We start from the raw sequence: 22,475 nt of genomic DNA, 5'->3' as shown, positions 1-22,475 counted from the left end.
TGAAACACACAGTATCAGGTCTGGAATCAGACGTGAAATAACCCTGGCTGGGCGGCACTCTGGGTTTCAGTGTGTTTCGGCTATCGTCTGCCGGTACCTGTTCAGGCATGGAGATTCTCTCTCCGTTGATGAGTGTGAGGATTTTGTTGTCGTCCATTACAGAGTTCATGCTCTCGATCCACAGCGTGTCCACAGGCCCGTCAAACACAATCCACTTCTCATCAGGCTTCTCATCTGAGCTCGGCCACACAGAGAGGAAGTGTTAGTGCTTCACACACACACAGAATGAATGTGAATTTCCTAATACACCCTGGATCTCTTTGTCTCTCTATTTTTCATTTTCCAGTACTCTTCTTTTCTCTGTCAGTCTCATTTCCCTACTTTGGTTTCCAGACACCAGAAAGACTTGCAGGCAATTGTGGTGAAGCCTCTAATTGATCATTTATCTTTTCCTGTCCCGTTATCTGCCCATGTGTGTCTCATTTACTGAACTCAAAACAATAAAACACAAGCACAGAGCACGGCTCATCTGTCTTATACACACACATACAAACGCACCCTGTCTGGAAGCAGCAGGCCTGCTGGCTGCCTGGGTAAGCGTATAACACCAGAACTGTCACACACAGCTACAGGAAGTGTCACATCTCCTCTGGGCCATCTTCCTCTCTGAACAGGGAGGAGGGGGCGCACACCACAGATACAAGCCGTATTGAGCCACAGCAAACTGTGATTAGAAATCTTAAGTTCAAAATGTTGGGAATTGCCATCTTTGTGGGGCAATGTGGGGTCCCCCACCCACACACAAACACATCAACTTAAAGCGTAAGTCCAACCAAAATTTTAAATTCTGTCATAATTTACTCTTACATTTATTCACTTTTTTCCAAACCCATAAGACTAGTGTTAATCTTCAAAACACGAAGCATAAAAAAGTTCTTAAAGAAATCCATGAATCGAGTGGTTTGATGACAGTTATTGATAACAGAATTTAGATTTTTGGGTAACCTATACCTTTAAAAGGATAGTCTGCCCAAAAATGACACTCACCCTCATGTCATGTCTTTCTTTCTTCTGTGGAATTTAAAAGAAGAATGTATGGGGTTACCAACATTCTTCAAAATATCTTCTTTTGGTTTCTAAGAAGAAATACATACCGGTTTGGAACAACATGAGGGTGAGCAAATCATGACAGAATTGTCATTTCTGGGTGAACTATCCCGTTACGACAAGTTCAAGACCCCTGACACCGGCCCCTGGATTAGACAAAAGAAACTGAAGGAGCCACTTAAAACAGAGAAAACACCATGGGCTGCGAAAAGTGAGATAATTATTGATTAACAACTGGCAGGAGAATGGTGGTGCTCCATTGAGAGTCGTCTTTTTGGTCAAAATGGCCACAGAGTTTAAGAACTGATAGGACACTCCTGTCTGTGAGATGGAAAGAGTTTAGGATATACAGCATGAGGGCTCCAGACAAAACGGCTCTACAGATTAGGTTAAAAGCGAGGCACAAACGAAAGGAAAATTTAATTGCAGGGGAAACAGGAGAAAAAGAAAGTTCTAAGCAAAATGAAATAAACAAACAGCCTGAGGTGTTCGAATCAGCAATTCAGATCAGAATCCATTAGATCTCCGCATTACTGCACAAGAGCTCCAAGACAAAACGACCACATTAAAAAGCAAACGCACTAGAGCTAAATATACTAATTCCTGTCTGCTCTCCAAAAGCTATTCAATGTGGCTCTAGAAGGGGGAATGAGTTTAACCGTAATAATGACTGAAGCATTTGTATGGGAAGCTGTTTCGTAGTAATCAATACCAGACTCTTAGAATTACTCAAAGCACACAATCTCTCGGGTAGAAGTAAAATGGACTTTTTAATAACAAGATTACAGCACATCTGATTATACTCCTGTACTTACATTTATTGAAATTATATCGCACAAAAAATGTGCAAGATTTTTGCCTGAAACTTTATAAAAGCCTTTCGTTCTATCTGCTATTTGACATCAAAAACACTTTGACATCATAACCCGACTCTCTGGAATATGATAGATCGCAGCAGTCAAATATTTTTGTATAATGGCTGCTAAACTGCATTGACCGCATCGTGCAAACCGATTTCCAACATAACTGCATCTCTCAAATCACTCTCTGGCCTCTTTCAGAATCAATGATTAAACTCAAACCTATATTGCATGTCCATTTATTAGTAGCCATTTAATAAGAATTGTAATGAACAGTCAGAAGGTCATTAATAGAAAATAGACTCCTTTGGGGTAATACCAGATCTGGCCACCTGGACAGACACAGGTTTATTTCCCAATAATGTCCAGTCCAGATGAATGCACATTATCTTATAAATTTGATTTTAAGTGTTAAAAACACATTCAATTATTGTACACAGAAAGCATGAGCTAAATTAAATTATAGTAATACAAATATAGCTATTGAAAATCTCTCCCACTCTCCTAGTAGCACAGAGTTATTGGATAAGCCCAGTATTTTCCAACCAGTTCAAACCACATCTGTAGTTTCTGATCTCACTCAGTGTGACTCAGAAATGCCTAATCTACACACACGACCTGGTTCTGATTCTGAATTACAGCAAAAGTACAGTCCTGACAGACCTGGACCATTTACCCTGGCAGTAAATCTAAAATTAAAAACTAGAATATTGACCTCTAGGTTCATACGTGGATGACAAACATGTTCATATCCAATTATATCACACATTCATCAAAGTACAATTAAGCCTGAAACTCAGGTCCACAGGCAACATCAACCCTGAAGTGACCCACTGTGTCATAAAAATGCAATGTCCTGTAGAGATTTCAATTAAAATTAGGCTGAAAATATTACAAGCAGTAATTGAGGCCATTGCTTTTTATGGCAGCGAGGTGTGTGGTCCACTAACAAACCAAGAACTCGCCAAATGGGAAAAACACCCAACTGAGACCTCGCCTGTTGTATTCTGTAAAAAAAAAAAGTACATGGAACTCCAGGAATAATGCATGCAGGGTATAATTAGGCCAATATCCATTAACCATGAGGACACAAAACAGGCCATTAAATTCTGGAACCATTTACAACTTAGTGGTTTCTGAACATACCATTATAAAATCCTGTGAATTCAAGAGTTGAGCAGAGAAAACAAAACAAGCCCCTCACTACAGACTGAGGTTCAAGAACAGAATCATTCATTAGACTAAACGACACTGAAATGCAGATGAAAGTTAAACGCATTAGGAAAAGTCAAATGTAATGTTATCTGGCCAAGAAAATGGGAATCATCTTGACTTGGACTATACTCAGCAAACAATCCGGCGACAGAAAGTAGTAGGTGGAAAAAAGGCAAAATAAACAAAGAGCTAAATAAATTGTTGTTCTTATGAAGCAGACCAAACAAAATTGAGTTGTATTTCACTATGACTCAATGAAAACTGCAAACTTACCACAAAACACTGTTCACTTTAAAACCAAATTTTTTATCTTCTCTTAAAGGGCCACTTAACATTTTCTTTTTTATTCTGTCATCATTTAGTCACCCTCAAATCATTCCTGAATGTTAGTATTGAAACGGTTTTGATTACCATTGGCTTCCACTGTATGAGAAAAAAGGTATCTTTTGATAACACAGAAGAACGAAAGCCATTCAGGTTAGATGCAAAATGAGGGTGAATAAATGATGACAGAATAATGTTTAATAAAAAAAAAATGTCTGCAAAAACTCTTTGTTTTCTAATTGTTTTACATGAGCAATAAGGAACTCAAGGCTGTGCTGTATTATATTTCACAAGCATGGTCTGTTGCACCTAGTGCTTAATTAATATTTTTCTCCTTTTATTTAGCATTTAGCATTTTCTCTTTTTAATACTCACTGACTCATTCTCTTTGGCAAATGCACCATTACTTGTCATGCCAATGAAGCCCATTGAAACATTAAAAGAGAAACAGAGGGCTGCAGAAGTCCAGAGAGAAACACAAGCACCCGGGGGCCGTTTCAAAGGAGCAGTACACACACACACACGTCTGGTCCACTATCTTTGTGGGGACTCTCCATATACGTAATGGTTTTTATACTGTACAAACTGTATATTCTGTCAATTTCCTGTTTTACTATTCTTGTGGGGACATTTGGTCCTCACAATGTAATAAAAACAAGAGCACACACACACACACACACACACACACACACACACACACACACACACACACACACACACACACACACACACACACACACACACACACACACACACACACACACACACACACACACTAACCATCAGAAACCCACTGTATGTAACACTTAAAAACACAAAAATTTCATTCACACTGTTATTTCATTTCAATTCTGTAAAATGATTTCTAACATAGCCTAATAAAACTCTGAGAAGAACATATTGAAGTTTAAACAATCTATTTTACAGAGAAGACTTCGGTCTTAAGCTGCAGGCCTCTAAATTTGCCTTTTCAAGGATTTTCAAGTGCTTCAATGAGGTGTGAGATTCTTAAAAACTGTTTAAAAAAAAAAAAAAAAATCATTATCCATCTCAGCGCTCGGGTCTCTAGGAGTTAAACTCTTGCAGACCTGCTCTGTAATACTACACATATAGAGACTTATGAGAGAAACTGAGAAAATCCAAGCAGGCATTCTGAGCAGATTCTTTGTCAGCCATTCTTTGTTTTCTACTATTGTCATTGCTCTACAACAATAAGCTGCAAATGCTTTGTCAATACAAATGCAGCTATTTGTCATGCCAATAAATCAAATTAAACTGCAAGTGAAAAACTCAAGAAAGAGAGAGAAAGATGGAAAGAGAGGGGATTTGAGCTGTATGTTGGTCAAGTTCAGAAGAGCCAGAGAACATCAAAAAGAGCGAGAGATCAGATCAGTGTGACGGCAGCTACAATTCATAAAACACTGAGATCACTGCAATAAAGATATAATTCATTAAAATAATAAAAATAAATGAGACACAATAGCCAGACATAACCTTGCATGTGTACAATAATTAAGAAATATAACTTCATTTTGGATTGTACACAGAACGAAAGTACAAAAACTGACGGAAAAAACACGCCACCAATCCCTGCTGCTTTAGCAGGGTGTATAGCGATCAAAGAGAAAGGCTGGAAAAAAAACAAGCGTAGTGATTTCCTGTGATACTCTAGAGACTGGCACAGAGACAGACAGAGTTTATGGGCAGAGACCAGGCTGGACGGGATGGTGAATAAAAGAAAGAAAGAAAACTAATCAGCAAACTTTTCACTCGTTCTTTGCTTGCTTCTTTCTTTCTCTCTTGTGTTTGTTCTTGTCACATCAGGATTCATTTCCTCTGTCAGTGCTTCAGCTGACGTCGCAGAGCGCCTGCTATCAGCAACATGCGAAACTTCTTGATGAGCACAAGCTTTAAAGTCAACATGAAACGGCATTCACAACACCTCTTACTCTTACTTCCGAAACGTGCCACTCAAAAACACATTACAGTAAAGATATGTCAATCTGGAACAACAGATGTATAACTGTGAACAGAAAATCTTTGTTTATTGATGAGTGGTGGCAGAAAGGCATATGGTCACTAACACATGTAATGGACAATGCTGGAAATGTACTGAATCATGTTGCTTTTTGTGGTAAATACAATTTAAGCTGCTCCTCTAAAATATATGAAAAAATTATTAAGAATATTCCATTACCAATGTTTAAATTAGTAAGTGAACATTTGAAATATTCAATGATAATACCTAAACTACAAGAACTTATTATTGGAAATGTAAGCTTTGTTGACAGAAATTGTTCTAACAAATTCTTAAGAGTCTGTTTAATACATCAATGTTTCCAAGGACCGGTAATGAGAAATTATATTTTTTCGTCATTATAAGAAGAAAGAAGTGTGTAAAATTAGGACTAATTTTCTTTCATTTCCTGTTAATCCTAAATGTAAAGAGGTGCACTTTAAAATTCTGAATCATATATATCCAACAAAATAATTTTTAAGAGTAAGATTTAATGTTGGGGACTCAAATTTATGTCAAATATGCAAGGTAGAGATAGAAACGGTTGAACACTTGTTTTTTCAGTGCATTTTGGTAAACAAATTCTGGAATTATGCATTGAGCTGGTTGCAACAAAGAATACCTGTAAGGCTGATACTGTCGTGGGAATTTGTTAAGTTTGGACAAGTAATTGAGGATAAAAAGGTATCTTTTGTAACTAATAACTTGTTGCTGCTGTTGAAATTTTATATACATAAATGTAAATTTTTCACGGTTATTGGTTTTTAAGGAGGAATTTAGTATATATTTGGAGACAGTGAAAAGGATGAAAAGCCCTAATGCAGTGTATTTGTACTCCTTATTGGAAGATTTTGGTTTTATAATTTGAAAAACTTCCTACTCCCCTACTTTATTTATTTTTTTGTTTGTTTATTTGTATTATTATTTTGTTATTTTACCTTGTCTTTAATTTACTTAGCCTACTGATGAGAATGATATGTATATTGTGTTGTAATATTTGTATGTAAGCTCAGGTTTGTTTGTAAGATTAATCTATGAATGTCCTTTTGTTATTGTTATACAAAAATGTCACAAAAAAAAACATTACAGTAAAGAATAAAAAATAAAGAATCCATTTTATCCATCAAGAAGTGGGCATTTTACATAAAACCGATGACAAATCTAAACGAGAGATCTTTTTTAAATCTATTGTTATTAGCAATCATTGCTGTATTCTTTGTCAACCAGCAATAAACTAGTTAACTAGAATTAGAAACAGTGTTTCTTCTATTTTTGAGTCTTATGTTCCTCCACAGCATCATCAGTAGGACCACACCAAAAATGTGTTATTTGAAACTTTAATTATACTGGAAATCAATCAGCATTATATCATTAAAGCGTCCATCATTAAAATGAAACTCCATGCTAAAAGCAAATCGATACTATGGGTGCAAAACAGACTCACCAAGTAGCTTCCTCTCCCTTTAATGAGACACCTGAGCTTGTTTTTCTTTAGCAAGTTATGACAGTTCTAGGGGGAAATGTATTTGACGTTGTATTGATGTGAAGAAGAGAGAAGTGCGAGAGCGACGATTAAAGAGCACTGCTGCAGAACTGTTCCACAGACTGCTGTCTTTATATGCACACACTGTATGAGTACGATCCAAACAAGTGTATGAATCCAAAAGGTACCTTCTCTATCTTTAAACTCAAGTTAAGCTGACATTTACACAGCTTACACAGGGTACACCACGCACTGAAATGCGTGTTAATGCTTTAAAGGTGCTGTATGTCACTTTTTCACTCTACTAAAGCATAAAAATACCAAAATATGTTTGCATATATTGAGGAAACATGCTAAGTTCACATACTCGTTTCTCTGAAAAACACTTCTACAGCCAGTTATTTTACTTTGAAATGTGCGTTTCCAGGCTGGTATGTTTGTTTTTGTTTTGGTCTGGGATACTGCACGTTGCCAATTTGCCAATTTTCATTGTCCATTGCGCTCGTTCCTGTTGCGTGTGCTCAGACTGGACGGCGCTCACACGGGTTGCCAGTCTGAGGAGCAGGTGGCGGGAGAAACGGCTGCAGTACCTATTCCGACCACTAGTTGTCATTCTTACATACTGCACCTTTAAAGAAAACAAAGACAAGACAAGACAAAATGTACCTGCACAGGCCGCCCTCATGAGTGAGGAAAGGACGCCATCCGTCCACTCATTGCTGGAGAGGTTGTATTCTCCGTACAACTCTCCCAGGCTCACTGCCTTGGGGTTCAGGGGACACTCCTAAAGGGGCATCAGCAAAGGTAAAAGGTCAGAGTTTAAAGTAGAAGGGAATTATTCAACTACAGGATAGGAAGCAAACATACAGCGGTGAGAGAATGACACACGGGAGACTCAAGGGTGGGTGTGTGTATTATACGGAGTGGTGGTAATGAGGAAACAGGGTGAAGTGATGTTTGCATGGAGAGATAGAGATAGGCACCAGAAATAGATATGCAAAGAGGGAGGGGTGTTGAGTCAGATATGAAAGAGGAGACAGGCATCGAGAGATGGAGAGACAGAAAGAAGGAGGGAGAGAGAAAGGGAGGATGCAAATAGAAATGGCAGCTTGAGTCACAGACAGAGCGGGGAACAAGATGGACCCCCAAACTGTAAAGAATTACACACACTAGGCAGAGAGTACCTAGAGATGTAAACCAACAGAGATTTAGAATCATATGCTAACACCAGGACGCCAAACCCACAGACACTCAGTCACCACAGGTACCCAAACCCACAGAGAATTAGACAGTGACAAGGACAGGGGCGAAAGCACTGGAGGGAGAGAGCGGGAGAGAATTAGGCTATGTTCAGAATGGAACACTACCTCACACTTACTGATACTGTGCTGTATACACTGTACACTGACTTCTATTTTTTAGTTTATAGAATAATTGGAATTCTATAGTTCTTACTGCATAGCATACTTACAAAAAATAAGATTATATAAATATATATTTTAAGAAGATATATATATATATATACATATATACTTGAAGAAATATACTTATATCTTTAATATATATATATAATAGAGGTGTAACAATACCCTCATGTCACGATTTGATACATATCATGATACTAAACTCACGATATGATATTATTGCGATACTCCAAGACATATGGTTAAAGGTAAACAGAAAATATACTGTTGATTAAAATGCTAAATTTGATATTACATTGTGTGTGTAAATGAATAGGCTTGCACTTGTAACCCAATGCACAGGACAATAGTGACACCAGAATAAAAATATTCATGATTCTGAAGCTGAAAATACTGAATTATTTTAGACGAATATGCTTACACTCTAGTCACTGACTAGATATATTTAAATAATGTAGGCTTTTTACTGGTAACATAAAACATTTGGCATTATCAGGACCCACAATTCCCCCTTTGCATTATTATACATTATATTCAACATTATATAATAGTAGTTTATTGTAGTACTGACACTAAAACTCTGAAAACTTTTTTTTTCACGCACAGTAATTTTCATTTTGGGTGAACTAAACACAATAAATATTGTCACTATCCACGATACATATTGTTATATTTTTGTATTGCGATATATTGTGACACAACATATAGTTACACCCCTAATTTATAATGTTAAACGTTTCCACAAAGATATTAGGCAGCACAGCTGTTTTCAACTGCGATAAGACGAAATGTTAAACAATGTATTCACTCAGTGTCTTTTTTTTTATTTTATTTTTTATTTCTTCTATTTATTTTTATGTGTTTAATCTAATTTTGTAATTGGTAATGTGCTATTCTCAACGCAACCAAATATTCCAAAACTAACAGCATGCTACATGTTGTCACTTGACCTCATTATGTTAAATGTTTAATTTAGCAAGTACCTGGTCCCTCATTTCTCGTTCCAGCAGTTCCAACGCTAATTAAACCCACCTGAATAAACTAATCAGGTTCTTTAGTTTTACTTGAAAATTGCAGCCAGGTGTGTTGGAGCATGGTTGGAACTAAACTCTGTAAGATTAGTATACTATTCATAACATGTTATAGGGTGCAGTACAAAAGGGGGCAAATTTGGATAACATCTATACAGAAAAACAAGATTTTGAGAATATCAACAAAGCATAAAAACAATCTTTCAGACCTCACCTGCATCTCTCGCTCGTACACACACACACACACACTCCAGGAACATCATTAAAGAAGAAAAACCTGAGAAACACATATTTCCCCCAACCCCACTCTTCTATTTTTACCCGCACCGGGATGGAGAGACGTGAAAGGGGTTACAAAGAATCAAGAAGACGGGGAAAAACAACAGAAGCGAAAACAAAAAAGATCAGAACAAACATGAACGCTAAACACACGGTTTTAGACATGAGGAGTCTCAGCCGATGACTGCGTTAAAAGCACAGCGTGGAGTGGCTGGTTGGTTTGGTGGAGTGAGCCAAACCAACTGTGAAAAGAAAGAGATCATAAGCGGCGACAATTAGCGCTAGCTGCCGTCTTGACTACGCCATGATTGTCAAAACACCCACGAGTGAGCCGTGAGTCTGTCAGGGGGGCTTTTAATGAGTGTTAAGTCCTTGTTGCCACATGTTCTCTAAACAGCGAAGAGTGTTTAAGGGAAACTCTGTTGTCTTGGTGGTAAATGCTTAGCGCGGCCGCTGACGGCGGTTCATTTTCATGGTAATGAGGGATGGAAGGTTGGCGTAGCCTCTTAGGCTCTAACACAGCTGCTGCGAAGACATTTGTTTTAGAGGCATGATCTTTGCCCTTAAAACTAGTCATGTATGGAGACAACTCATTTCGATAAAGCTAACGGGGCCCCTTTGTTATTGAGGAACCTTGCATTGACCTGTTGCACTTTAGACCACATAAAAAGCAACACAGCTAGCTATTGATCCAGAGAAAGTTGAGAGATGAGGTTTAGATAGAAGCCTCACACGTATGAGGTTGAACTCGGGTACTCCGTTGCGGTGCATGGTGCTGAGGGCGTTCTGAAGGATCCTCCACGTGACCGTCTTGCCGCTGCCAGTCTTCCCCACTATCATCGTGGAGTGTCGGGAGTTTTTGGTCTCGTACAGTTGAATTACCTTGGTCACGGTGAAGGGGGTCACCTGGAGACCGCTCAGACGAATCTCTGCCTCTATAGCCTCTTTCAGCTAGTGATAAAGAGAAAGAAAACGTGTGTAAGACGGAGTAACGTCGAAATTCTGATAACCAAATATGTGCTAATTGCTTCATAACATTGCATAAACTCTTTCCATGATGGAAAAACATCCCTTCGGTGGAGGTGAATCTCACTGAAGCACTAAAGACAAATGAACTGGCAAGAGGTGGGCGGCCATCTTAATAAAAACACCTGCTGATACTGCACCCCTGAGTGAAGTCGCACCAACCAGAACTGCTCCAGAGGCACTAAAGCAGCCATGCTAAACTCTCGGGTTAATTTAATCTCCCTCTCGAAGTTCTCTCTCGACTCGTTAAACAGATGGAGAGGAGGAATAAAGGGAACGGCTCTGAGGCGCTTGTGCTGAAGTAAGGTGGAGATGAGGATGCAGGATGGGTAATATAACAGCAATAAAACACTATGATGTGCATGAGTGGAAGCAGAGAAGGAGAAATATAGTACTTTCTGTCTATGTGTGTGTGTCTGTGCATTTGATTGTGGAAGGAGCAGGAAGCAGCTGTGCAGACGTTCTGAGGTATCTGCCTTATATCTCCAAACCTGAGTCGCAAACTCCATAAAACTCTTTCTCAGAAAGAGCATTAGTCTGTATTCAGCAGAACAGGTTTAAACACTCATTTGGCATGTTTTATATAGTTAAATGTGTATTTAGACAAAGCATTAGTCAAAACAACAGAAGGCGGTTTATTAAGCCAGGTTTTGAAGTGCTTGAAGATGGTTCTCAAACATTTTGAGAATCAAATATAGCAAATTATGTTTTAGCTTTGCATTCTCTATTTAAATAATAATTTGTATACCTACTGTACACAGTTTGTACTAAAATAAAGATCCCTGAGTTGACCAGAGATTTGACATTTTAAAGATATTAAAAGTGTTTTCTCTTTTCCAGTCTAAACTCTGCTGGGGGGGGGGGGGGGGGGGGGGGGGGGCCTCTTAAAACAGCCAGAACTGATCTTTAGCTGGTCTAGTTGGACTCGCAGTCTAGCCAAGCTAGTGTTTAGCTGGTTTAGTTTAGTGGCCAGCGCTGGTTTCTCAGCCTAACCAGCTGAAAATGTTCAAAATCCTTCTAAAAGCTCTCTTAAACAGTAGTTCTCAAACAGGGGGCACCAAAGAAGTCATTCAATTATTTAAATGCATTTATATTAAAGGGATAGTTCACCCAAAAAAGAAAATTATGTCATCATTTACTCACCCTTAAGTTTTCCAAAACTGTATGAGTTTTTCTCTTCTGTTGAACACAAAAGATGATATTTTGAAGAATTCTACAGTTGATGGACCCCATTGACTTCCATTGAATGTAAAAAAAATACTAGGGTAGTCAATTGCTACAGTCAACTGTACTCTTCAAATATCATCTTTTGTATTCAACAGAAGAAATAAATTCATAATACCCCACAAAAAAACAAAAACCACTAAAAAATAAAGATGTACATGGAGCCATGGAGTCAAAAAGGTTGAGAAACATTGCTCTAAAACCAGCCAAGAGACCAGGCTGACCAGGATGGGAGACCAGCTGAGACCAATAAACCAGCCTAGGCTGGTTAAGATATTTTCTCAGCAGGGAAGTGCAGAGACAACTAGAAGTAAGTCATTTCTAGATGGATGTCCTGAGTTAGAGTTATTGGCGCTGACATTACACTCTACACACTTCAAGGGCACAAAGTTAAACTGGGATATCTGTAACTCTCCAGCCCACAGATTAGACTGTCTTGGCTTTAAAACAGCAACCTTTTGGGTGCTTGTCAGAATATTTATCCACTAAGCTCCCACTAACACCTTTGCATTGGCCTTTATCTGTATTAAAGAAGTGGACTGTATGAATTGTGTACAGACAGGGCAGGAAAATATCTGCAGGCTTTAATGGATCTTTTGAAAGGCGTTTCAGTGAGAGAGAGCCTGTGTGAGAGCTGTTCACTGAAAAATAGGATGGGTGTAATCAAAAACACACAAAAAGATATGCTTTTAAGAGCTGTGAGTCAGAGCACACATTCATACACAAATAGACACAGACTTTCAGTTGCTTTATGAGGCCAGATGAACGCTACGGGACAGGTTACCTTTCCGTAGTCGATAGTGGGCGTTTCCACGGCAGGGAAAAGATCCTGGATGATCCCGTTAAACAATGGCAGATCGATGGAGGTAAGTTTAGCAATGTTCATGTCCTTCATAGACATCAGCAGGATCTGAGGTCAAAGGGTATGAGGGAAAAAAAAATGATGTTAAATTAGCTCAGTGCAGGAATACATCTTCAAAGCTAAGGTAGGCCAGCTTCACTTGACCAAATGTCAACCTTAATTTATGAGCAGGAGACCGCAAAACTGGTCTCAGATACATCTGAAAACTGCCCTTCCTGCTCTTCTGTAATCAAAAGCAGTAGCCATACTGCTTCCGAATGACATTTATTTTAACAAGCATACCTTTTACACATATGTGAACCTTTAAATAAACATGGGGCACCTTTTCCATGGGTGATGATATTGAAGTAAAGAGAAAAAGACGTGGCGAGAGATGAGCACTCGTGTGGGGCTTATGAGTCCTTTTCGACTTCTCTTTTAAGGTTTTGTCCCCTTTGATAAATTTTTTATCACATCCAGAGAGGAGCACGCTTTTGTGACATGTCTCTCTCAGCATTAGCACTTCACACACACAAACACACTGATAGTTCAGTGCACATACACACAAAAACTGTCTGTTTCACTGAACGTGCACTGAGGTGTATTCAGGTGAAGCAGGACTCTGGTTTCTGGATTTATTGGATGCTGCATATATTTGTGTGCCTCACCTCTTCATCGACAATGTCAGGACAAGCTCTACGCTTCTTTCCAGCATAGCGAAGCAGAGAGGTGAGAGCTCGCAGACCGAAGTCATAGTGATCCTGTTTAGACAACTGCTGCACTGCCAGAGAATACAGAGTGAAGACCTTCTTAGCCAAAACCTGAGAGAGAGACAATAAGAGACAGAGACTAAGTCTAACAATGCTTTTTTTTTTTTTAAATGACAAAATACAATGATAATGTGATGAGAACACAATTAGCATGAGACTGCATTCACAACCCATTAATATTCTTGAGTGAAACTGGAAAAATGGGGGAGAACAATTTAGGCCAAGAGCTGATTTTGTCTGTTGGGAATTGTTTGGATCGTGAAAAGTTCACATATGAATTTTCTAAAATAAGTCCAGGAGCATTTGGTAAGAAAATAATAGTGTCTACAGTTCCAGTTGACATTAACATTATAGAAATCTCTTAAGAAAATGGATCATGTGACCTTGAACACCCACAGCTAACAGTAACCATGCGAAGAGGTATAGTAATCTGACAGTAATACAGTAATATATCAGACGGGCAGATAAAGAAAGAGCATGAGCGGGAGTGAGAGGGGTGTAAATGAACAAATTCAACAACCTTTATTGCATCATTTTTTCATCTATGAAGGAATGGAGACCAAGAAATCAAAATCAAAGTCAGTAAGATGAACAACCTCGAAGAAAACACAATGATTCAAAAGAGGTTTCCATTCAAAAAGGTTTTGTCGAATTTGCAAAAATGTATTGTGTTTGGAGAGCTTAAGTAAAAAGTGTGTTACAAACCAATCAGTAATGTTTTGCATTGTATGCCACTGTTTTACTAGCCTGGCTCCGCCCTCCTACGTACTTCCGCTCATTTTCCTTTTCCTTCAGTACTACGTCTGGGATTGTGCTGTATTCTTTCGTTTTCTCTGGTCAATTTTTTACTGGGCCAATCAGCGAACAGAGGGTGTGGCTGAGAACGATGACGTTGATGTCGTGCGCTAGTTTGAGTCGTCATACGTCACGACCAAACGTCAGCGATTGGTTATGGCAGATCCAGAGTGGCTCTGGGCATGCCCAATAGTTTTAGACTTCAACAGAGTACCCGCCTTCAAGGAAGTTAGCGCTTGTCAATGGAGCGATGCCAGACTCTCCGTACAAATGAAATGTACGAGAGTCTGGTGGGACCAGGCTACTGTTTTACAGCAGGGTTTCCTAAACTGGGCTTCGCAAACCCCTGGGGGCTTGTGAGGGAACTGCAGCGGGTTCCTGAGTTTATGAAAATCTAATAATTAATTAAAGGGATTGTTCAGCCAAAAGTAAAAATTCTGTCATTAATTACTCAACCTCATGTCGTTCCAAACCCGTAAGACTTCGTTCATCTTCGAAACACAAATGAAGCTCTTTTTGATGAAATCTCAGAGCTTTCTGTCCCTCCATTAACAGCTACGCAACTGACACTTTAATGCTTCAAAAAGTTCATAAAGAGAAGATCATAACAAATCTATATGAAATGAGCTGTTAGTCCAAAATTTCGAAAAAGACACGATTGCTGTATACGATCAACATATTTAATTTAGGCTGTAAAATTAGACAAAGGAGCTTCAATACACATGCTTAATGCCCATTAGCAATAATTCACCAATGTAAATTCAACATGAATAAACTATAAGCAGTCTGAAGGTAAGATGTAATTAATGAAATATTATTGGAAAGAAAACAATTAAAAGCACTATTGTTTTAAAATGAAAAATAATGACAGATGAACACAATGGGTGCTATTTATGTGTGTGATTAAGAGCGACAGAATGCAAAAAAGGTTGAAGCATACGAGTGAGCGTATGTGTGTTTCCATGAATACCGTGAATATGTAACAGAAGGCAGAAGTCAGTGTGTGTGTGTGAGGGTTACCATGTCAGCTCCGTTTCCACACTGCCTGCTAACAGTCTTACTTATACCGGCACAAACGCTCATGCGAACACACACACGGACACACGCGCCAAAAGTCACGCTAGGCTGAGCAGACTATGGGTTCGCAGGGGACGGTCATCTCGCTGTCAGTTATGGCTCATAACACCAAGACCTGCACACTCCGGTGCGTCGGGGCAATACTCTCCCGCTCTCTCTCTCTAACACGGCCCGGCATTGATATGTCCATTTCCTTTCATTTGCAAAGGTAATAGTTCTCTTTCGACAGCACGCGATGATTCTGCCGTATTGACTATGCAGATGGGTGTCTGGAAGAGGGCCGAGTATGCCGGGACAATCAAATCTGCCATTGACATTCTGTGCTTGGCTGGGGCCGGTGCTGGTTCCCTTCCCAGCTCTCTTAATCTCAAGTCCATTATTTGTAATTCTGAGTCCAATTCCCCATGCCTGTGCCGCTGCCAGCCCGCCGGGCTTGTGTACGGCATCAACAAATGAGGCTTCCCGTTTGGAGCGCGCAGGCAGGGGGAAGAGAGGGGACGCAGCCAGTGGAAACTTGTGGGATTTGGTCAACCACAGGGGTGTGTGTTTGTGGAGTGTGTGTTTGAAGGGGTTGGCATTACGCATCGGTCGGATGTCTCTCTCGCACATGCGTGCGTAAACTCACAATTGGCATGCCTGCTGCGTGTTGGAGGTAATCCGACGGTAGGATCAGCCCCCTGGAGTGTGTAAGTGTGTGTGTGAGCCAGTTCATCTGTGTTTGCATAACTGAGTTGATCTCCGCCATCTTCAATAGAATCTAATATCCCATAATAAGCCGCTCTCTCAATTCCACCAACAACTGTTTTCTTCATATACTCTGAACTTACAGAAATGACTCAATTATACAATAGGAATTAGTGGTGTTAGTGGTAGAGACATGAATGATGCTTTCATTGTGCTGCTTTTTGAGGAGAGGTGTGTTGTTACTGCCCTAAATGATACTTGGTGGATAATAAAATGGGTGAATCATAGATACTTGGAGGTGTGGAATAGGAGAATGTATTTTAGCATACAAAAATTACTCACTTCACCCTTAAGAATAAGGTTTTAAAATGGACAAAACAGCCTTGCTCTCAAGGTTGTCAGTGAATGAGACACGATTTAAAAAAGATGATGCTTTAAAAGAAAAACCTCTAAGTGTCCAGAAAGGAGTGTTTTGTTGTTCACTGGTTGAATTGGTGTTAATTATGCTGTGTAGCCACTCAATGCTTGAAGAATTAAATAACTTTCAGACTGAAGTTGTGTGTGCGTGTGTGTGTGTGTACCTTGCAGTTATTGAAACCCTCTGCAAAAAGTGTGATCTCAGCTATAAGGGTGGAATCTGGCACTACCATAGAGATCGGCCGAAACATAGACTTCAAATTATCAGGCAACTCTGTGCGACCAGCGTAGCCTACAGAAGAAATATACATACACAGACAAGAGAGGGAGGAAGGCAATGAGAACCACAAAAGCACAGACTAAAACATATATTGCCAACTCTTTAACTCTAAAAATTATAATAATAATTCTGTCAATATTTACTCACCCATATATTGTTTCACCTGTATGACTTTATTCAGTGGAATATGAGGGTGTGTTCACACTTGTAGTTCGGTTCGCTTTTAGTCCTGGTCTGGCTTAGCTTTCACATTGGCATTTTAACACTAAAGGCATAGGGATATGTTCACAACCTGATTGGTCGGCTTTTATTACGCATATTTCGTGACTTACCGAACATCCAAAACAATGCTGTGTGCTGTGGATAAATGCGCTCGTTGTGTGTGCGTAGCCTAAATATGATGGTATTTTGACCAGCTGAGAACTCGTGAAGAGTTTATCCTCTTAAGGCCCAAGCTGATTTTTTACAAGCATTTTTTAATTCTCTTTGCTATTTGGGCTTATTGGAACCTAATTAGAATAAAAACTAAGAATCATCTTTTGATATGATGTACTTTTAGAGAAAAATGATGTCCACATATGTGGACTCATGGTCCGAATTTCCATAAAACACAATAAAGTCACCTTTGTGTAATAGAATGAAAAACCCTTTATTTCTGCCTTGAACACAGCAGTTTTTTTCCTGACTGTTTTTTAATGTATTAATAACACATACACACATATTTTTTAACATGTTTTGACTATCAGAGAGTAAAAACAACATGGAAACATTGCAATATTTAAAAATGTATACGATGGTTAATAGGGAGCCAATGCAATGTTGACATAACCGGGCAATATGGTCATACTTCCTGGTTCTGGTAAGAACTCTAGTGGCTGCGTTTTGAACCAGCTGAGGTTTGTTTATTAAGCGTGCAGGGCAACCACCCAGTAGAGCATTACAATGATCTAGCCTTGATGTAATGCACTAACTGTTCCACATTTTTCATTGAAAGCACATGACGTAATTTAGATTTTTTAGTTTTAAAGTTGGTAATTGCTAGTCATCCAGTTTTTATATCAGCAATGCATTAGGTTTTTTTGTATTGGCAAGTTTCGTCGGGGCGTGAAGAAATATAGAGCTGAGTATCATCAGCATAACAGTGAAAACTAATGCCATGCTTCCTAATGATATCTCCCAAGGGGAGCATGTATAGAGTGAACAGCAACGGTCCTAGTACTGAGCCTTCTGCCTTGTGGTACACCATACTGAACTTGTGATCAATAAGACATCTCTAAGGGATCATCGTTATCAGACACATCCAAATCTGTGTTATCTCCATCAATTAACCCAAAGTAGCTCCAATGCTCTTTGCACAGAAAAACGCTCTGGAAATAAAAACATGATAAAATCAAATACAAATTAATTTAATTTATGTAGGTTTGCATTATTTTTTTGTTATTTATTCCAATGGGATAATATACAAGCTAATTTACATGTGCACATTTTTACTAGCATATTACATTTTTACTAACATTTTCAACCCAACTAATTTAAGTATGTACGTATGTATTTAGTGATTTAATTGTTATTTATGTCATTGGGACCATGTGCACCTTTTTAGCTGCATCAGAGCTAGCTTTTTTCCCATTTTATGTGTGTGCATGTTTACTAGTATATTAGCTGTTTCGAGGAGCTTCAGTCCATAAGTACACATACGTGTACTTCATGTTTAGCGACCTACAAAGTTGGTAGTTTTGCACTTTTTTTTCAAATTTGCATGTCATGACAAATATACAAGGCTTTTATAAATATCTAAATCAGAATAAGCCATGAAATATGACAGAACTTCTTAACTGGTCGACGTTTGTGTATGGAGCTACCACTTGAATCTTTCCTTGTGTTTGCCGCCATTTTGAATTTTGACCATAGTGTGTTATAAATTTCTGACACTACCAGATGGCAGTATAAGTACCCCCATACGTGTCCATAACACCACCAATTCAGCAGTGAACACAATTGTGGACATAAGAGCAAAAATGTGCTGTCCACGTATGTGGCCACTAAGCCCTATAATGTGTAAAGGAGTCAAAACAGCGGCAGGAATCCCTCCGTCACACACACAAATGAAGATCTGCTGCGAGGAGACACGGTTCTGATGCCTGTACCGAACTGTGATGGGCAACATCGCGACTATGATGAGAAAAAATAGATATGCTTGAGCATTCTGTCTATTTGAGTGTCACATCTTGTGACATCATGTCTTGTTTTTGGTTCGTTGGGTCCGTGTTGCGTTCATATTTCAGTCGAACCGCCCAGAATTAGTTTGAAAGTGGACTGAGACTCATCTTTTTAGCGTCTCGGTCCGCTTGTTTGGTGGCACCAGGGTTCAGATATCAGCGTTCATACTTATTCAAATGAACCGCACTAACAGAGAAATGGCACCAGGGTTCGTTTTAATCTAACCAAACATGACAAGTGTGAACACACCCGAAAAAAGGAATATAAAAGGGTTATTTTACTCATTGCAAGTAAATGAGGACTTGGGCTGTCAATCTCTTAAAATAAATGAATAAAAACCCTAAAAAACCCTTTTTCCAACTAGCACCTGATTGGATCTAGAAAAGTAGGTGTTTTCATTCAGCCTGTCTACTGTCATTTGGAGGGGCGTGGTTACGGATGTTAAGCAGACACCCAAACCGTCAAACCTACGTCATCAGGGAAGGTCCTCCAATGCAGAGGGGAGGGGAAATTTCAGATTTTGATTAAAGATTACGAAGCCAAAAAAATTTTTTGTGTGGATTGACTTGCATGGATTAATTGTTCACCACAAAATGATCAATTTAGGCAAACAAAGTAAGTATGGTCAATTTTGAATTCATGGGGACTTTAAGGTGCTTGACAGTCCTCATTTACTTTCACTATATGGAGAAAAAGATAGTTGTTTTGTGTTCCACAGAAGAAAGTAAGTTGGCTTGATGGAGAAACATAATGGTGAGTTTTGAGCACCTGGGTTCATGGTGATGAAGATTCCACAAGACCAGACCAAGTTGATCTGTCTTCCCTCAAAGGTGAATTTGTTGAGTCCCGCAGACAGAGCAGACAGGATTGACAGGATCTGCTGAGCCACCACGGACAGGACCTCAATGTTTATCCGGTTAAACTCATCAAAACAGCCCCACGCACCAGTCTGGAGAGACATAAGCACATATTCAACAACACTACATTTACTGTTGTTGAGTTTAAGTGCTTGAATGATGTGATTTACTGGATACCTGAGCCAGCCCGGAGTACATGCGGCCCATAGATTTGAAGTCCAAGCCCTCTGAGCAGTTAACCACTATCACGTACATGCCCAAAGATTTACCCAGATCTTTAACTGTCTCTGTCTTCCCAGTTCCAGCAGGGCCTTTGGGAGAGCCGCCCCGGTGCAGATGCAGCGCTGTGGTTAAAGTCATGTAACACCTACACAGAGAACAAACACATTCTGTGATACATACATACACTGACATATATGATATTTACACATTTATATAATGTGTTCTGGCTAATCATGGCTTGTTAAGGCAAAAACATACTGTAGATATGCATGGAGTTGGTCACATTTGTCACTTTCTTTCTTTATCATGTTTTATGGCCCGTTTTATTCTTAAAGTACACCACTAAAAGGAGGATTTGTAACAAATAACTTCTGTGAATATGTCTTGACAATTCTTAGGGCTAGAATAGAAACAGGGATAGACACACTGCACACACACTGAAATTCACTCAAATCACATGAATCCGTAAGCGCATTCACAGATGGAAAAGAGACAGACAGGCTTAAGCACATTGTCCATGTCCTTGAGTGGGCTTAAGATGTCACCCTCTCAACATAATAAACCCGGATTAGATTCTTCCTTTCATTCCACTGGAGGCACGTTCTGTGCTGATTTTTAGCAGTCTCTGAAGGCACACAACAGGAAATCCGCCATTGACTCCTGACTCCACTTCCTAGCTGGAATCTCTGCATAATTTCAAGTAGACGAAATTATTCACATTTCTGTTCTATTATCACACGGAGACATCTGGAGCTCCTCTCTCTCTCGCTCTTCCTCTATGTGCAGGTGTGCTCTACTGATGGGGAGGTAAGATCTTGACTGATAAGGTTAATAACATGATCCCTGTCTCTCACTCATAATGACTTGGATAATGGCAGAAGTCAGATAACAGCATCAGAGTCCCCATAATGATCATTACAAAGCAGCTGATCACATCAGTCAAATGCAGGAGTTGACTGTCACACGAGATATTGATATCTCTAGTAATATGAGAGTTATAGTATAATATGAGAGTGTAGGTGATTATATCTCAGCCAGAGGTCTTGGTGGTGTTAATGCATCAACATGCATAGTGACACCCAGGCATGTACATGAACTCAAATATACATATCAAGAGTGAGAGTACAATACTACATGATTCACTCGGATGTTACTGTGTTCTGTCTGAGGGAACTGGTTATCAGGGCCTGGTTGCGACTAAGCCCTCAAGTTAAGAAAATCCAATTTATAAGGTTAAGGATACATCGGTGAAACATCGGTTGGAAGAAAAAACCTAAGGGTCCACTTAAGGACGTCATTAAATGTTTCCCCTTAATTGCTTAAGTGTTTCTTTAAGTTCTGTTAATTGGGGCAAAATATATTTTTATTGAAAAGTATTAGTGGCGCTCTGTGGCACAGAAGGATTTTTAGGGTTGGTGGCATCGGTGTGCGTGCAAGTGTTCGTATTTTAGGATGCTGTGTTGTCTGCCAGACCCACATACATGATCTCCATAAAGCAAATATTGTTGTACAGCTGTATAGTTGTAGTAAAGGTCAGCAGTCCGTTATTTTCCGTTAACTGTGGGAGATTTCGTAACTAAACAACCAACGTTTGTTGCACCGCTCCTAAAGAAATCCCGAACCTCAGGCATTTATTTCCCCCTCAGGGATACTCTTTAGTCAAATCACTGGAGGGGTTTCAAGCAACCGGCCACTGACCTTTTGATTTAAAGCTTCATTCATAAAATGCATGACAATTTTTTATTTTATCGACAAACATATGAATGTATGAATTTCATTACACAACTAAAATAAAAACAATAATAATAAACACAATTAAATTTCTGAAAATGGATGAGTGAATTAAAGCAGGCAGTAAAGTGCCTGGGATAGAGTATATGGGAACTTAAAAAGCGTCTCTTCATAAAGAATGTTTGGTGTGTGCAGAGATGTCATTTATAACAAAGAGCGGCTTATTTCTCAAAACCCTAAAATATAAGAGTTTTTGATTTTGTTCAATCAGTTCATTTTTGGTCACCACATAATGACTTCACTTTTATTCCAAAATGTGAAAATAGATTCAAATAATAATAATAATGAAAACAAAGTGTCTGAACTTTCCACCATGGGGGACTAATGTAATGTAAAATAAAGTTTTTTTTTTTTATATTCATGACATTTAAATGTTTATGACATTTTTGTTATTTTTCATTTCTTATGACATTTAAAACATTCAGAATTCACGCACCATGTACCTTTGGAATATCTATTACTACAGGTATATATTTTTGAAGTGGACAGATAAGTAACTGGCAAAATCCATTTTTGGGGGGGGGGACAAAA

General features: G+C 39.0%; 1 protein-coding gene across 1 annotated transcript in view; it reads right to left on the bottom strand.

Annotated features, from left to right (window-relative positions):
- Positions 1-22,475, bottom strand: part of LOC130103394 (dynein axonemal heavy chain 2-like) — a gene marked incomplete at its 5' end in the record, with an annotated part of 130,985 nt that overhangs the window by 55,635 nt on the left and 52,875 nt on the right. The window contains 8 exons of the mRNA XM_056269646.1: positions 98-234; positions 7,673-7,790; positions 10,473-10,691; positions 12,775-12,900; positions 13,500-13,652; positions 16,739-16,866; positions 19,843-20,023; positions 20,109-20,298. Coding sequence (XP_056125621.1) covers positions 98-234; positions 7,673-7,790; positions 10,473-10,691; positions 12,775-12,900; positions 13,500-13,652; positions 16,739-16,866; positions 19,843-20,023; positions 20,109-20,298 — 1,252 coding nt within the window. The remainder of the gene's footprint in view (positions 1-97; positions 235-7,672; positions 7,791-10,472; positions 10,692-12,774; positions 12,901-13,499; positions 13,653-16,738; positions 16,867-19,842; positions 20,024-20,108; positions 20,299-22,475) is intronic.

Source organism: Rhinichthys klamathensis, unplaced genomic scaffold (assembly GCF_029890125.1).
Source record: "Rhinichthys klamathensis goyatoka isolate OS25496 unplaced genomic scaffold, OSU_Roscu_1.1 h1tg000286l_1, whole genome shotgun sequence".
Taxonomy (NCBI): domain Eukaryota; kingdom Metazoa; phylum Chordata; class Actinopteri; order Cypriniformes; family Leuciscidae; genus Rhinichthys; species Rhinichthys klamathensis.
The sequence above is the reverse complement of the archived record's forward strand: the minus strand, read 5'-3'. Positions and strand labels throughout refer to the sequence as shown.